A 19,285-nucleotide genomic window follows, 5' to 3' on the forward strand; every position below is an offset into this window, starting at 1 on the left:
GGCTCAGCATTTAATGTAGTTGTATTATAAGTATTAGTGTTCAGTGACTTTTGGAGATTATATGCAACCTGTTGATAATACTTATTGAAAAAGTTACAAATGTCTATACTATCATCCATATAATTTCCATGTTCATCGATTATCCTAGGGACATTAGTAACTGTATCTTTTTGAGCTGCTCTCCTATTTCTATTAATTATCTCCCAAACAGCAGAGTTAAAATTGGTACTAGTTGTTAATATTTCAGCTGTTTTCTTACACTTAGCTTTCCTCACTTCTTTTGCATAGTTTTTCTTTAGACATTTGTATTTGACTTCACTCGGAACATCCCTCACTAATTTAAATTCCTCATAAGCTTCCCTAACAATATTTCTTTGAGTAAGAATATCTTCAGTTATCCATTCATCTACTTTGTTTAATTTACTTTTTACTTTGACTTTTTTTATTGGACAGCATACACTAATGTGAAATCTTAGAGTATCAATGAATTGCTTATATTTGTAATTTAGGTTACAACTGCTATAAACACTACTCCAATTTTCTTGAAGCAGTTCCTGCTTCAAACAATTTATATTTCCTAGCTCATATTGCTGAATTTCTTTCACAAAAGTTTTTTTTCTGCTTGGATTCTGGCCCTGCAACTTAACATCTAAAATTTGATAGTTATGATCTGATAGATCTGAGCTACCTAACCTGACATTACAACCTTCTATATTTGTGAGGATATTATCAATAATTGTCTGTGAAGTTCGAGCTACTCTTGTATATTCGTGGACCTTAATTTCTAAATTATTCATATTAATAATATCTCTAATATCCTCTGTCATTTTATCCTGCCTGGCAAAATCGATATTGAAATCTACTACTATAACATTTGTGAAACGAGCGGTTGTAATTTCCAAAAGTGTATGGAGCAGCTCACAAAATTTTTGCCAGTCTCCATTTGGTGACCTATAGATACCTAACACTGCTACCTCAAATCGATCATCAATTTTTAACCTTAGTCCCGTCACCTCTAAATCCATCTCAACAGAAAATCTCTTAACAAAATCCAGTTCATAAGTTTGGGTATGTTTAGCATTGCTAGTGAATATACATACACCACCACTTCTATGAGCTATTCTACAAAATTCTGATCTCAGTGAATAGCCTGGAATCCTAACTTGATTTATTTCCTTTATTTTTAAGCCATGCTCTGTGAAAATAACAATGTCAGGATCCTCCTGTTTAAGAAATACTTCTAATCTGTCAATTTTGTTGCGAAGATACTGAATATTTTGATGATAAATACTAAAAACCTTACCATCTTGTGCTACTCTATCTCTAGCATTTGTAGCTATTTCCCTTTCCCTGTTTTGAGCCAATTTACTAAAAAATCGTTATTTGTTTTTTTGACTGTTTTTAAACCAGAGGATTGCAAACGGCTTTCAATCAGCTCTGCCAATCTATCACAAAAGATTACTTTGCCAGATCGATTTAGATGCAACCCATGATTAGTGAAGTTATGTCTTTTCAGCCTTTCATTTAGAAAACAAATCCCCAGTTGTCTAGAATTCTTATTTTTTAGGCTGTTGATTGTATTATGGATTGATTTGTTTGTCGAATTGATTGCTTCATTTAATTCTGGCCTATCAAACCTATTAGGAATAGTACTTATTATTAAGTTTGTTTTTTTGCTGAGTGGCACAATTTCCTTGATTTTTTCTGTTACTTGAGGAAGATGATTCAAGTTAGGTTCATTTATATTATTTGAGCCACCCAGTACAATTAGATAGTCATTTTCATCAAAGTCTTTAGTTTGTTTCCTAGCTGACTCTACAACTGCATTAATTGATGCACTTGGCTTGAAAAAACATTGGACATCAAATTTATTTTTCAATCTTTTATCAAGGAGATCACTGCAATCACGTCCATGACTGGACGTCAGTAGCAGAACTCTCCCTTTCCTATCTTTATTTCCCTCAGCTATATTTTTGGTTGCTGTCTTCAAAACCTCACTGTACCTTTTATTTCGACCATTTTCAGAGCATTTCCCATCATTTAGGTTAGATTCTTTTTTTTTTTTTGCACCTGTATAAGAACCTGGAGTAAATGTAGAACACGACGACAAACCACTATTCTCTTCATACAATACAATTTTATACTGATTTTTACTAATAGAAACAAATATTAGCTGTAGAATCCCTTGGAACATTTTTTTGAGCAAGACTAGCTGAGGGGCGCGAGTTTTGATAATTGGATTAAGCAGATAACTAATACAATATTCAGAGATGAGAAAGATAGGCGATTTCCCAAATCTTCTTTTTATATTTTTTTCATAAATAAAATTTCATTCAAATATTTAGGTTATGTTCAGGGGAATGTGTTGTACCTTGGGACAATTTTTGAAAAATGATTTTTATTTTCATTTGTGTATGATAAATATCATTTATTTAAATTTTATTTTAAAGCCCAACATTGAGGCAACTTACCGGCATGAAAACATTCAAAATATGTTTCTTGATAAGGAAGTAATAAATTATTTTCCACATCCCTGCTATGTATCCCAAGGTACAACACCAGGTTGTACCTTGGGATATGGGGTGTTGTACCTTGGGATTCAAAATGTTGTACCTTGGGACTAAGTGGAAGGTTAGGAAAAAATCCAATATAGCAAATAAATCTCATTTAATTGAAACAAAAATAGAAAAAGAAGATCAAAAACCAATAAAATATGTATTCAACTACATTATTAATTCATAGGCATTTCGTAAGTACTAAAATCTACAGGGAACTTCATAACTTCCTTTAGACGCTCAGAGGTTCCTGACGTTATAGGCAAAGGTAACTTACAAATGATATCTCCCTCATCAATTTCAAATTTGGTCTCATCTCTTAATACAAAAGTATTAGCTCCAGTTTTAACTAGATATTGAATCTCATACATGTCAGTTTTTTGTAAAACTTTCGCTACTTAATATAAAACTCTCTTTTTACCAGGAACCTTAACCAAAATATAATCATTCTCTTTCACTTCATTACATTCATTGACTGTTTCAAGGTCTACTTCCATCTCTTCATCTAAAACTTCTTTAATTTGTTCTTCAATGGATGCATTATTAAACTCTTCATCACTAGATGGCAAACTAATATCCTCATCCTCTGAACTTGTGTCATATCCAGTTGTTTTAAATATCTTTTTTAGATTAGGTCTATTCAAGTTTTTCTTAAAACCACGAAACAATCTCTTATTAACTACATCTTTCTCTTTGTCCTTCATTCTTTTTTGCTGTTCAATCAACTTTTTTTCTGGAGTGTCAGTGAGGATTCTTGTTTGCGTTTTTGCCTGGCTGTCTTCCTCTTGTAGTTTTTTTTCTGGTTGCAGCTTTGGGAAATGGGCGAACCATTTCTGGAGTCACAATTTTAATTTTCTCCTGTGCTGATGTTGATGGCTTGGTTAATTTTTCCTCTGAAGACATTGATCTAGAAACAAAGAAAAAACCACCAAAAAATTAGCCTGCTTATAATGCAATTTGATATTATTTTGAATACTCTACATTTACTGACAATACAATAAATATGTAAGCAAAAATTACAGCAATACCAACTTGTTAGATAAATTACTTTTGTAAGCGTATTTCAACAAAATTCCAAAATTTGTTGTACCTTGGGACATCCCAAGGTACAACAATGATGCTGTCCCAAGGTACAACACATTGCATATCAGACAAACATGGCTAATAAAATAGTTTTAGGTTAATGGAAAAGACTCATCAACCATACCATTGAAAAGGGAATGTTTTACAGTTAAATAATAAGTTATTATCATCAACACAGAAGCGATAAACAAAATTAGAAAAAAAAACCAATGATGCAACAAAAATTTACTCACCTATGACAGTTTTCCAATTTGTAACTCAGCTGCCACAAAACTCAGTAGATAGTCGCCATTTGCTCTGTAGTAACTCCTAGTGACAAGATTAATAACTAATATAGGTTAGTTTGAACTTTCACCCACAGATGGCAGAGCAATGGCGTTTGTCCCGAGGTACAACTGTCCCAAGGTACAACACATTCCCCCATATTAAAATTCATACCTGATCAGTCATTCATCTTGAAAATTGAATTGACCTCTAGATCAAACACTTGTAATAAAATTTTGCTTTACTCATAATCTAAAATCGTATTCTACTTTCGGGGCAGAATACTGAAGGAGGCTACTAGAACAACTACTTTATTCAGTAATTTATATTATTACCGGGGAAGCAATAATTAATTGGTGTCGTGGTCAGGCTGATAAGCTATCAATAAGATTTCCTTGCGCCTGATACTCCCGTTGTAAGGTTGACCACTTGAAAAGCCGGATTCCTCTAAATACCATTTATGAGCTCAATAATCGCTTCCCTGTGGTTCGGAACCCATCTAAAGCTGTAGATCCACTCATGCCTTAATCATCCGCCTCATTATCGACGTACAAGTCTAGAGCTCATGTAGTATCATGAGCAATTTTCATTAGAATTTTTTAAATATTTTTTTAGCAAAAAAACACAATAAAATGAAATATCAGCGAATACCTGTTGTTGTTGATAATGATCTCATTTTGCTGGTATTACAGGTCTGGCAATGTGGAGGAAATTTGGAAACTGTTCCTTGCTCAAGAGTTGGACACATATTTCGTACTTTTCATCCTTACACATTCCCAAACGACAAGGACTCGCACGGAATCAATACTGTACGATTAGCTGAAGTTTGGATGGATGAATATAAGCGCTTATTCTACTTGAACCGTCCTGATCTCAAAGTAAGTAAACTTTGCTTCTTAATTCGTATTTCAATCGAATGGATAGTTTATCTTATTTCCTACAGTGCTCTCAGATATATTTCTTCTAAAATTCATAAATCCATTAATGAGGTATGTTGAAAATAGTAATACTCAATACTGTATTGAAATTTTTTAAATCTTCTTTTCTAGTATTAGTTTAGTCGTAGAATTACTCTCATAAATGATTCTAAAAGATTTGCTGGGCTGCAACCAAGCGAAATCCTATTATATTAAGCGAGGAAATTCTGTATATATTTATATATTTGGTAATATATTTATGTCCAACAGATCTTGAAAACGGCTCTAACGATTTTCACGAAATTTGGAACATAGTAGGTTTATGATATAAAAATTCGATTGCACTGGGTCTCATCCCTGGGAAAACTCGCTGAAGGGCATGAAAAAGAATAATAATTATTCATCCTTGGAAAGAGTGATGATAATTTCGTCGTCTGTCGAGTGCCTGTGTGGGAGAGAGACAGAATTATGTTCAGCTGTTGAATCAATCAGCTTATTTCACGAGAAATATTATATAGAAATTTTAATCGACTTGATCAAAATAATCTGATTTGTTGACATAACATGGTATATCATTTTAAATTAGAGTATATCATAATTTTCAAAGTTAATAATTATTTTACAGTTTAAGTGATTAGTGAGTGTTATTCAATTTGGCTTGTAAACAATCTAAATTAGAACTTTTCTGTTTTCTAATGTTTGGACTGAAAATTGGACTTGAATTCAAGTGTTCGGAACATTTTCGAACTTTTTCGACTTTTCATAGTGTATAAATCAAAATTCGGGGAAGAAACAGTTTTTTGTCTGTTAGTCCTTCCCCAACCATTTCAAAGAATTGTGTTCTGTTTATCAGTAAATAAATAAAGCGAAGCTCGGTGCCCCGATAATAAAATCTTATCCAAGACTGATACAAGCTCAGTAGGGATTATCAGCTGATCCAAGCTAAGGTGATCCTGTATTTTTGTCAATTAACATATAATATCTAATATTCTAGATTAATATGTCTCGTGAATGAGCTGATTGTTTGCAAATAGTTGAACATCAGAACATAATTCTGTCTCTCTACCACACAGGCACTCACATCTTCTGTTATCGACAGACGACGAAATTATCATCTGTTTTTCCAAGGATTAATAATTATTATCCTTTTCATGTCATTCAGCGAGTTTTCCCAGGGATGAGACCTAGTGCAATCAAATTTTTATAATCTTTTCAAAAATCTTGGTGAAAACTGACAATAGAGATATTGGACGGTAACAATTTGGTTCCTCTCTGCTGCCCTTTTTAAAAAGTGAGATTACAATAGCAACTTTCAAGCAGTCAGGAAATTCACCACTCATCATGCTCTAATTATAAAGCCTACTCAAAGCACAATCAATCTGAATGGAAATTCTCTTAACAAAGTAACTGCTTATATTGTCAAACCCGGGAGCTTATTGTTTTTCAAACCGGCTATTATCTTAAAAACTTCAGTTTCATTAGTGGGAATAAAAAACAAGGAATGCAAATTATTTTCAAATTTGAAACGGGAATTCAATTCTATATTATTCTCTACATTAACAATTGAATGTCTTAACAGTTGCGGTATTTTAATGAAAAATGAATTAAACTCTGTAGCAATAAGTTTTTTATCAGTGATTGTCTCTGTATTGATTTCTAAACTTATAACGTCATGCTTTGATTCCCGATCTCCTATCAAGCTGTTTACTATTCTCCATTGAGTTTTTAAATTTCCCGAGCAATTATCAAATTTTTTCAAGTAGTACTGCTCTTTTGCTTTTCTCAGATCGGATTTTAATTTATTTCTAAATGTCCCTGTAATATTCTTTCAAATTTAAATCATGTGGTCTTGAAATCGTAAGTTTGTACAGTTTTTTCCTTCTATTGATTCCTCTAAATAAGTAGTCAGAAATCCATGGAGTTAATTTATTATTGATAAAAACATTTTTTCGGGGTCTACTGCATTTACACTCATCTATTGAGTCTGATAATAGCTTGGTGAACGAATCGGAAGCAGCTGAGATGAAGTTCTTGAACGCTCTCCCATTGCAAACTTTGTACCTTCAATTGATCAAAATCAATCACCAAGCTGCTTCTTTCCGTGGCCACTTTAACATTATAACGTTTTCTTATTTCTAGCTCTAGACGTACCATTGAATGGTCAGTAATTCCAAGGTGCAGTACTTGAGCATTGTAAGCAACTAATTCTTTTATTTGATTGAATCGGATGAAACAATGATCCAAACAACTCTATCACCAACTATTCTTGAAGGCTCATTCATAAGGCAGTCTAATCCGTGGATAGCCATCTGGCTAAGATAAGAATCAGCTACTCTATCATCAAGCATTAAATTACAATATATCTCCGGTGAAAATAATATTCTTTCCTTTTAGAGAAGCTATTATCATAGAGAAACAATAGCGTAAGTAGATATCCCATGGTATAGGGAATTTATGTCGCAACTTTTACTGTTATCTCAAGCCGATTACTGTCGACTATTGTCAATTTTTACTGTTTTGTTGGGGTGATATTGTATGAACGGCACAATTTGAGAGACTACCAGCGTCACACAGCTGCATAGGAAAGAACTACGTGAACTATCGGCTTGGGATAACAGTAAAAGTTGCGACATAAACGGCCTAAACCATGGGATATCTACTTATGCTATCGTTTCTCTATGCTATTATGCAATCGATATCATCGAGGAATTCCGTTATCGGAATACTGTGTAAACGGTAAACTGTCAAAACAATGAATTAAATCGTCACAACAACTATACTAAGCTGCTAACAGTCGGCTGACCGCTTATCTGACGTACCTAAAATGCTCCATCTGTATTGTGATTTGGCGTAAACTATTACTCCTCCGGCTTGATAGTTATCATTACAACAATCATAAGCATTGTAACCATCAATGCGAAACAAGTTCATCTCATCAGTAGATATCCATACTTCAGTTAGTATTATAAAGTCCGGAGATATTTCCAAGTTATTTAATTCAACTAAAAACAAATCAAAATTCTGTCTCAGGCTACGGATATTCTGATTTATAAAAACTAGAACATGATTAGAACAGAATCAAAGTAGAACAGAATCAGACATTGAAAGGATGTGACAAATTTATTATTATTGTAGAATGAACTGATACTAACTGATACTTTGTTTTTAAACTCATTCTGCTTGCCTTCCAGCAATAAGGACAGAGATTGATCTTATTTCCAATTTAGTAATAGAGAGATTAAAATAAATGAAAAACAATAAAGAGATTGAATAATGTGAAAGAGATAAGCATTTTCTTAAAATATCTATATATCTTTGAATAAAGAAACTAATAAAAATACTTACGAGTAATGGGTACTTCAGTCTCAACGTGACAACAAAAGTAAGAGTAACGAAAACATCAGTATGAAAAATGAAAATAAAAATATAGCTCATCAGTTTAAAACTATGCAAAAATAGTAGAATAACATTAAAGTAACGAAAGGACTTACAGATCTTTCAGGTCTTCAATTTTCCTAATAATTATCACATTCGATCCCTGTTTCTTTCTTGGAAAAATGTTACCACTTCTGACCCAAAGATACTGAAAGTTGTTATCTTTTTTCACTCGTCGGGTCGCATTGTAGAGGCTACGCCGAGCGGGTGATAGGCTCTCGTTAATGTAGATCGGCACCGCGGGTCCTGAGGTCAGACCCATGTCATGCGTGTTGAAGTTGTGCTTCACGCGGCGTTTCTGGAGGAGCTCTTCTGAATCCAGCCTCCGTACCATTTTTACAATGATACCAGGATACTTGTCAGACCCCTCCTTGGAACTTCAAAGTTGAATAGAATCCAATGCTTTTTAAACTCATAATCAGCATGGATTTCTCCCATCGATTTTTAAAAAGTTATAAGAGCAAAAGTAGCGAAAATTGGTGGTAAACGTGATTTTTCAATAATGTCACACCTTTAAGAGCGGATATCTCGTTAACTATAGAAGTTGTTGGATTAATATTGTAAGCTTTCATTTTGTATGGAACAGTTATGTCCGTCTGATGCATATTTTTCTAGTTATAAATGCGAGAAAATAAAAAATGGTACCTTTGAACCACCCTCTCCCCCTCAGCACAGTGGGTAGGTTTAGGAAATTCTGATATGTTTACCTCTTTACTAACAGATCTGCGCGGTCAAAAATTGTCTACCAAACATTTCCTTGTCTGGACTATTATAGTAAGAAAGTACATGCTCATTTCCTGGGTTGAATTTTTTTCATAACTCGTTATTTTCCAAGTTTATTAAGCTACAGATATTATGAAAATAGTATTATACCTCATTTTTTCAAGAAATGCTACCTTATAAAGCTCTAAATTTTAGTAAAAACATTTTTGGACTGGAAATTATGTAAAAATAAAGACCGAACCTCATTTTGTACTTTTTTTCTTATCACAGTTCGGGAGATAGATAGCAGGTTCGCCTCCCAATTATTCCAAAATTTTAAGTATTTGTAAACATGAATTGTCAATTTTGTTTTCTATTGTTGGAATTTCTATTTAGACATCACTATTCTACAGTGCCAGAAGTAGCAGGTATATACTTATGCAGTGCATGCACATCTTGAAGAACCAGGACGCAAAAATTTATATGTAATTCAAATTAGCCCAGTCAAATAGTCATCATAATGAGCCCCGACCAAACAAAAATTAAGGTAATTGATTTTATTGTTTTAATCGGTCCATTTGGGTACTAGTAAGAGTAATCTATGGTTTCCCACCAAAATTTCTGAAGGCATAACTTTTGGCAGCCTGAAAACCACGAGATTTTCGTACTTTTTTCAGTTTTTTCACGATATCTCCATAACCAACTGCTCAATCTATATTTTTGTTCCATACTTTTTTGAAGATCGTTAAATTCTCTACAATTTTCATACCATAAATGTTTTTCTATCTTCAATAGGAAGCGAGTTATAGCTCGTCGAAAATTGGTAATTTTTTTCAACTTTGCGAAAAATCGCTAAATCCATGTTTTTTTTTCTTTTTACTTCTTATAAAGTCGGATGTGGTATTTTTTGATCGTAATTGGGGCATTACTAAGATGTCAATACAATCACTAATGATAGAGTTGGAACAAAAAAAGGTATATTTTAGGGTAGTGATTTAATTTATAAGACTCATGATCTGGCACTGACTTTTTTGGATGAAGGCAGACTGAATGCTGATTGCTAAAACACATAGCCATTGTTGGGAATAAAAAGTGCTCGTTATACAGTGTTATAGTGTGAAAATTATCAGGTACTTACTAGAGTAGATTTCATAATTATTATGTTTTTTTACCCCAATCTTACAAGTACAACCACAGCCACATACTCTTCATTTACACCATAAGTGGTTGTGACACAACATCTGCCTTTTTTGGCCGAGGAAAATTGAAGTTATGCTCTACACTCAAAACCTACCTACACCTGGAGGGCACAGTAAGCATTTTCAACAAACCCAATGCATCCCAACAGGAGGTGGTGGATGCAGGAGAAACTTTTCCGAGGACTCTGTTCAGTGGTGCAAGACTTAACCCTCAACCAACTGTGTTACCAACTCTTTTCCAAGTCTGCTTCTGGGAGCTTCTCTGGCAACCCTGAAAATGATGATGACAAAGAGGCCGGAAAAGCACCAGAGTTCCAGGAGAAAAACAAAGCACAACCTGGCCCATCCAAACGTCCACGGAGGAAAGAATAATAGGGCATGACTTCCACAAAACTGGAGCAACTACTAGAGTAGCTTTTATAGTCCCTACTGGATTGGGGACTATGTACCTGAGAGTGAGTTTATAGACCAGTGAGAGTTGATGCAACGTTGCCAAATCAGCTGATTATGAATAAAAGTACATTCATATTTTATATTTTAACCTGATGAATTGTTAATGAATTGTTAACATCGCTTGGTGTGGTGTTGGGGGTGGGGGTGGTGTTGGGAAGGCACTCTGCTGTTTCATCCTCAACTGGGCTATTTTTATGAAATCTACAGACTCTAGTAAGTACCTGATAATTTTCACACTATAACACTGTATAACGTGCACTTTTATTCCCAACAATGGCTATGTGTTTTAGCAATCAGCATTCAGTCTGAATTCATCCAAAAAAGTTAGCGCCAGATCATGAGTCTTATAAATTAAATCACTACCCTAAAATATACCTTTTTTTGTTCCAACTCTATCATTAGTGATTGTATTGACATCTTAGTAATGCCCTAATTACGATAAAAAAATACCACATCCGACTTTATAAGAAGTAAAAAAAAGGGAAAAAACATGGATTTAGCGATTTTTTGCAAAGTTGAAAAAAATTACCAATTTTCGACGAGCTATAACTCGCTTCCTATTGAAGATAGAAAAACATTTATGATATGAAAATTGTAGAGAATTTAATGATCTTCAAAAAAGTATAGAACAAAAATATAGATTGAGCAGTTGGTTTTGGAGATATCGTGAAAAAACTGAAAAAAGTACGAAAATCTCATGGTTTTCAGGCTGCCAAAAGTTATGCCTTCAGAAATTTTGGTGGGAAACCATAGATTACTCTTACTAGTACCCAAATGGACCGATTAAAACAATAAAATCAATTACCTTAATTTTTGTTTGGTCCGATGTACTATTTGATTGGGCTAAATATGACATTGACGTGTATTTTTGGAGTCAATTACTCAAATCTACAACTATTCTTATCACTACTCATTCAATTATTTGTATGTATTCTATTTTAATCTATCCTTATTGCATTTTTCTTTGATGCTACTCTTCAGGTTCAAGGGAACGATAATATGTGCCTTGACAATCTACAAAAAGAAGAAGAACAAGATACCCCACTCGGCATATATTCTTGTCATTCGATCATTGTTGGCACTCAGGTAAGCAACTGCTACAATGATTTTTGCTTTACTTGAAAATTGAATCTCGAAATAAAAATGCAGTTGTGATGTTGATAAAGGCCTTATTCGCTATGAGCATGTAGGTAGAGGGGATTTCAAAAACGTCGGAAGCGCCCGTGACATAATTTCTCCTAATTTAATTCGTCAATTAGGCCACAATTTAACACGAGGGATAGGATACAGATGTTGAATTAAAAACGCAAAATAGTTGTTATTGTAAAAATAACAGCTATATAGTAAGGCATTTCTTCTATCAATTCCTTATTTCCGAAAATTAATTGGTTTGATAAAGAAAATAGATTGTAACTTTTAATTGAAATTGAAGATTTTAAGCTTAACCATCATGTAAATTTACATAAAAAAGTCAGCTTTCTTTATGAATATCATTAATTCTTCTAAATTAAAATGCTTATATATATAATGCTATATTAAACTACTTATAGTAACTATATTATATAGTAACTGTATCTTATCACAGCTGTCATATGTAAATAATTTGACTCGAGATTTGGCATTTGAAATCTATATAAATAAAAATGTTTGCGTGTTTGTTTGTTCCCTATAGTCTTGAAAACTACTTGACAGACGGCATGAAACTTTGGGAATATTTTGTGTGAATATTTGGGATGGTTTCTGACCAGAAATTTTAATAGGGGGGGGGGTAATAATAATTATTTATCAATCAATTTCACAGACCTATGTCTTCGGAAAGATGGTCATGATTCAAGATCATATTGTGATAATATGATTTAGCATCTAAAGTTACCAGCTGTAATAAACACGTCACTCTGTTATAAATTGTGTACTGGTATTAAAACTGTAGTTTGGAGTTAAAGTGTAGTTGATTGGTACCAGCTGTAGATAATGGTTCCTTAGAAGACCTATACAAAATAATTATCACTCCCCTATCATTGAGAAACTAAAAAATGTTGGAAAAAAATATTCACCTCATGAGAGAGAGAGTTGTTCATATTGCATTCATCAATTACTGAAGAATGGCAGAATAATTAACATTTTTTTCGAATTTAGCTTTGCCTAAAATGGAAGATGGAAAGAATATGGAATCCTTTGTGATTCATCGGACATCGCATATTTTGTGGACCATCTATTGACAATCAACAACCTATGAAAACATTAAATTTATCTTTGAAGCACTGATTAAACCGATTTATTTTTTCTTAATACAACACTTTACTGATAGATATTACTATCAATTGATTGAGAAGAATATGTTTTCGGAATAATAAATGCTGCAGACTAAGCACATATGAAGTCCGTATTGAGATGTAAATGAAAATATTGATTGTCAGATAAATTTCATGATTCACCAAATAGTCAAGTGTGACATGAGATACATTGACTTTTTGGTGGTACGAAGTTCGCCGGGTAAGCTAGTAATATATAAATAATCTGACTTGAGATTTGGCATTGGAGAGAGATAGGAGCTCAGTGCTGCCGTTTCTCTGCCTTGCCACTGCCTTCTATAGAGGATAGCTGATATGAGTATACATCTGATTTAATATTGAATGTTCATTCATGTTTAAAATAATTATATTTTACTCAATAAAAAATATTTTTCAATGTTCAAATAATGAATTTTTATAATCGAGGTTGAATATTTTGTTACTTAATTATATTTCTACATTGTTAAAGAACGATCTGGGAACGTTACGGAGCTAGAAAGTATAGCAATATCTGCTTTGTCCAATGATATTATAAAACAATTCAACTCTAATATTATTATAATTCGTAAAATCATAATTAAAGTCTGCACATAAGATAAGCCTGTCAGTGTATTTGAAGGCATTTTCCAATACCCCACTTAATCTTCAATAGAATATTTCTAGATTGTTGTCGTCAGTGTTTGATATGTATAGGGATAGGACTATAATATTTGATTCCACTAACAATACAGCTGTCACTTCCAATACTATTTCCACTGGTAACTTGTTTATACTTTCATTTTTTTATACCATTCCTTACATTATATGAGAAACCCAGCATGTATCCTGTTATCCCTAAAGTAGTCATTACCAACAATATACCCATCAGTGCCAAAGAATTCCACCTCTCCATGCTCCAACCAAGTCTCAACAATACAGGCGATATCTTCATTACGTTTTCCAAGATAATACTCTACTGAGTCCAGGTTGTTCCTGATGCATTGGACATTCCAGTGAAAGGCTGTGATTTCTTCCTTTTCATAACTATTGTTTTCATCTAAGGAGAATTTACAATCAGAAAAGTTACCCTCTATATCAAATAATCTGAATATGGATCTCTATGTTTTCTGTAGCCTTTAAAAAATATCTAGGTCTTGTAATAACTGGTATTTCCTTGCTTGGAGGTTGAGTCCCACCAACAACCAGACCAGAGTCACTATCGGAAGATTCAACCGCGGGTAGAATATTAGAAGGAGAATCACTATTGCCAGCTGAGACAAGAGAAACAGGCCGCTCTCTCCCACCACGCACCTGAGCACCTAAAAATTAAATAATTCCAATAACACACCTGCAATTCGTTTTATCCCATGTCTGTTTAGGTGTAACCCATGTCCAGTGTGAAATCGTGCCAGATAGTTTTAATCATACTTCATACAAAAATTCAAGTGAAATCGACTGAACCATAACATGAAAAAACTCCTTACATTCGTAGATGTGTGCTCCTGCCTTCAGATCATGTCTGTATGGGATTGTCGATAGAACCAACTCTACCTCTCTCTTCAAATCACCTATCACCTTGCGGAGTTTTGTCACACAATTGAAAATATCATCCTCAGAGGAGGATTCATCAACGCTATTTGTTCCCCCTATAAGAACTATATAATCATAATTCATAATCATAATTTTTTGCCTATTATACATTGAAATCAGAACTCTTCATGGAGCACGAATGAAGAAAACCCTCCAGCACCAGCTTAGCTTTCTCGACATTGGTTTCCATATCGAATAGTAAGCGCTCATTTTTCCGCAACTCAGACTGCAATTCAGGAATTGTTTTTTTGTCGCTGTTTATCCCCTCATTTTGAACAACACTAACAGCATGACAATAGGTATTTTGACGATTATAATTTGCCCATACTTTGCCCTTATAATTTTCATGTTAAATTGTGGCCTAATTGACGAATTAAATTCCTATGAGAGCAGACGAGTAGAAAGATGCTCATAGCTATAGTAACTATATAACCAGTAACTTTATACAGTAACTTTAGCCAATAGTCGTCCAAGTTCCATGATACATTTTTGAAAATTGCACTTGAAATCCCAATAACGTTGAATCCCACAGTAGTTATGCTAGAATAGATTTTCAAAACTACAAATTCATTCGATTCAAACTATCATTCATTCGAAAATTCACTATTGATTGATTAATTAATTTATTCGATTTCCTCTCATTTTTGTTGCAGCTATTCTCACTAAGTCATGAGGGTGAGCTAAGGCGAGAATACGTGTGTGCAGAGATATTGGATAATAACAAAGTAATGATGTACAAGTGTCATGGAGGATTGAATCAAAAGTGGACGGTTACGAGAGTAAGTTTTAAAAATAATTCAACTATTTTATGTGATACTGATAGGTGGTAGTCGATTAAAAGTCACGTACAATAAGAACGACTGTGAAAGTTGAACATTTTATAATCTGTCTGTCTGTACTCAGACTTGACAAAAATGTAGATGGATGTAAGGTAGATTTGAAATTATGCGATATACTATTTGTTTTGGCGCTATGAATTTAAAACTACAATTTCAATAATAGGTTTTAAAAAATACCGAGTGATCTAATTTCTATTGCAGCAGGAAATTTATTTTAATGAAGGTGGCAATGTTTGTCGCTAACAAATAACCTTGTGAAATGCGTAGCAAGTGATCATGATAGAAGTTACCCCATATACGAAGTTTCTAGAAATTTAGAGCTTCAATAACCTGATCGGGAAAAAATACTTTGTTACTGTCATAGCTTTCATTTCTGATAGTGATCGGGTAAGATATTTTTGATAATGATTTCTTGTTTGATAAGACATGGTTTCATCTGAATTGATACGTGAACAGCCAGAACAGATTTTGGAGTTCAGAAAGCTCTTACATTTCTTATGAGAACCCATTCCATTCTGAGAAAGTCACAGTTTGAAAGAATTTGTAGTTCAATTTTTATACATGAATGATAACAGATGAATATTACCAGAACATTTTTATATCGTTGTTAGAATCTGATGAACGATAATCCTTGCTAAAAAATGATTTTGCAACAGCGCACTCGGCGAATGGAACAATGATGATGTTGCAAGATATCTTTGGGGAACACAAAACTTATTTCACGTTTACTGTGACCTTCAGATCAGGGGTTCCCAACCTTTTTTGTACCAGGCCCCCTTCTGGTTATTTAGAGACCTCCCACGCCCCTCCACACATATCAGCTTTCCATTTTGCAATAAGCTATTTCCACGGTGTTGTACATACCAACTCCTACTTATACAAGTATGTGCCTACTTGATACAGTGAGTAAGTACATTTTTTTGTTCAATGTTGAATGCAGTAACGCAGATTGGAAAGATTCAATAATTGCACGTATGATGAAAATTAAAACAAGCATTAGGCTACATGAAAAACGAATATACAGTACTAAATGTAACTTACATGTAATTTAGTGAACTTGTATGTTTTGGATAAGTTGACAGATATATTTTATATATAGACAGGGATGGCATTTTATTTATTTCATTTGGGTTTCACGCCCCCCCCTGGACTTTCTCCACGCCCCCCAGGTTGGAAACCCCAGTACTAGATCATCAGATTGATTGTTCCCCGACTTTTTTCTTGGAAACATCTGGAAAAAACACCTAAATACAACCCTCACGCAATTGACCAACTTGAGCAAAACATCAACATCGAAGATAAAGCCCAGCAAAGTGCTGTATCAAGAAAAAAGTATTCAAATGAAAAAAGTATTAAAATTGTACCAAGTTTAAACAATTGAACTGAATCAATAAACTTCTAAAGCATTGATTTAATGTATAGTATTAATCTAGGCCCGGTATCTAGGACACTTATTAAATCTAATAGACCATTAGACCTATAGATTTCATAAAAAATAGATTTAATGGTACATTAAGTTCAATAAATGTCCTAGAATCCGGGCTTATGGGAAACTCGAATTATCAATGAATAATGATCCTAGGAGCTATTATAAAACTTTAATCATCAATAAATTAGCAAAAAGAAAATTCCATGTGCATGGGAAGCACATATTTTTCAATTTCAACTCTGCGTTTGTGAAATAACTCATGCCAATCAATGAAGGCTTCGACTATTTTAGCTAATCACATACCTCATTATATGAAAGATGATAAATTCAATTAAGATTATTTTTACCAAGTCCAACAGTTAAATAAAAATATGAAATGAATGAAGCATCACTTTTGCTCTACCATCTCACACTGATACTTGAAATTAATTATCCACTAACAATCACATTGCAATTGAATTACACTGTTATCTTAATAACATCAGATTTAATAGAAGTAATTGTTCAAACATTTCTGTTATTGAACATAGATTTGTTTAAATTTGTAATATTTGTCTTTTCCAACAGTTTGGACAGCTAAAAAATGACGATTCGAATCTGTGTTTGGACAGTGCTAATTTGATAAGTGGAGACACTCTGCGAGTGTCTCAATGCCGTAGAGTGCCTTCTCAATCATGGAAATGGGACAATTACCTCGAAACAATCAATCTAAACGAGCAATTATAATCAAATGGATGACACAAATCTAAGCCATAGTTGTACTTCGATTAAAAATTTGATATTGTACTTCATAGTTTTTAACTATACCATGTTATTTTTGAACAAATAAACTGTATTTTTTATTTCTAATCTGATCTTACAATTCTCTAACCTAAAACCACTTTGCAATCTCTAATAGTCATACAGTCTCCTGTTTATTCAAATATTAAGCTAATTATTAAATATTTTAGGCTATTATACTAGTAGTTCTGTGAACAGTAGGCCTCGCGCAGTTATAAACCACAGTCTCCTCTTATATTGTTAATCCAGGGGTGCCTATCCCCCCCAACGTCTATGACGCCAATACCCCCCCCCCGAATGAACTAAATCCCCTCCCCTTATTTTTGGGTCTACCTGTTAAACAAGTGAGAGTGGGATGTGGGACTATTGGATAACAAGTAAGCTGAATGTTGGGGCTGTACGCCTCACAAACTACAACTTTAGGAGTCCTAAATACGAAATATTGTAGCTTCAAGTACGTACCGTCGACTTTGGGGTGACTTTGTCTACCCCGGGGTGACTTTGTCCCATCTCGCGGAAAAATATTCAAATCAGTTTATCTCCGATCTCCGTTATTCGAAATTGATGTTCAACATTGATACCCATAGCCCTAATCATTATCGAGGATCTACAATCGATATCTTGTCGAATCTCGATATATTATTAGTTGGATTATCGACATAAAACCTAACTTCTTCATCTTGTGATTTTGTTGTCAGAAAACTTCGTGTTAGAAAACTTATTTCTAAAAGACTTGAGATATCGGCGAGTACATATTATATTGGCCATTTTATTGTATTTCAATTGGTATATCCATAATATCCATAGTTCAAATGGTTAGGATTCTGTTACTAGTTGTATACTGTTACTAGATACGTTGTTACTAGAAAACAACGAGGTCATTTTTCGTTTAACTTGGGGTGACTTTGTCCCAGTATAAAAATTGTGATATGCAGGATATGATGCAAATACAATTCAAAATATGATAAATATCATGTATTCTACCTGATGAAACAAAATATTCACCTTGCTTAAAATTAATACGTTCTCAATATTCATTTTTTACTGATTCTGGAGTTGGAGCCATCTTGCCATAAGATTTTTAGGCAGCAGAAACTGAAATATTTTTCAATAAATGATTTGTGATTTTCATTTGTTTTTAATGTCTTTGTTCATTTTAAAGGTTAACAGTTGGTTAACAGTTTCACTTTGTCTAACTCTTGAAAATTAACTTTTTCCATATATTTTTTAAAGTGAGACAAAGTCACCCCAACCCCTGGTTGACAATGGGCCATATGAATAAAGTTGAGCATTTGCTTATACTTCTAAAATATGGAGCATTTGCTTCATTTTCTATGAATAAACGTGAGCAAACCCTTTTGCTCATGCTCATCAAAAAAATAGTTTGAGCATTTGCTCAAAAGTAAAAGCTTTTGCTCAAAATTGTATGAATAAACTAGAGCATTTGCTCAACTTTTGAAGAAAATGCTTCAAAAAAGGTGAGTCTAGTCTAGAGCAGCTTATCACCTTTTGCTCATAGTAAAATGGCTCAACTAATTCGTATGAGGAAGAGGAAACTATACCAGATACGATCACAACCAATAGTAGTTGAGAACTATAAAACTCTTTCTAGATTCTACCATGATACATATCACCATTATCCCTACAAAAGAATAAATACAAAAGATAGCTACCTGTTATAAAGATAGCCATCACAAAATAGGAAATAGGTATTTAAGAAGATGAAAGTGTAGACGATTATAAGAAGGCTATTGATATTATAAGAATAT

General features: G+C 33.5%; 1 protein-coding gene across 2 annotated transcripts in view; it reads left to right on the forward strand.

The window, feature by feature from the left end:
* LOC111044285 (polypeptide N-acetylgalactosaminyltransferase 1) overlaps positions 1–17,586 on the forward strand; it is a 69,191-nt gene extending 51,605 nt beyond the window's left edge. Inside the window, exons 7-10 of one of the 2 annotated variants that reach the window (XM_039434158.1) lie at positions 4,595–4,780; positions 11,590–11,694; positions 15,122–15,247; positions 17,304–17,515. In XM_039434158.1, coding sequence (XP_039290092.1) covers positions 4,595–4,780; positions 11,590–11,694; positions 15,122–15,247; positions 17,304–17,462 — 576 coding nt within the window. In that variant the 3' untranslated portion in view covers positions 17,463–17,515. Of the gene's footprint in view, positions 1–4,594; positions 4,781–11,589; positions 11,695–15,121; positions 15,248–17,303 lie in introns of both variants that reach the window. The other variant, XM_039434152.1, reaches the window with a different exon arrangement.
* The last annotated feature ends 1,699 nt before the right edge of the window (positions 17,587–19,285 follow it).

The sequence above is a fragment of the Nilaparvata lugens genome, chromosome 1, assembly GCF_014356525.2.
Source record: "Nilaparvata lugens isolate BPH chromosome 1, ASM1435652v1, whole genome shotgun sequence".
Classification (NCBI taxonomy): Eukaryota; Metazoa; Arthropoda; class Insecta; order Hemiptera; family Delphacidae; genus Nilaparvata; species Nilaparvata lugens.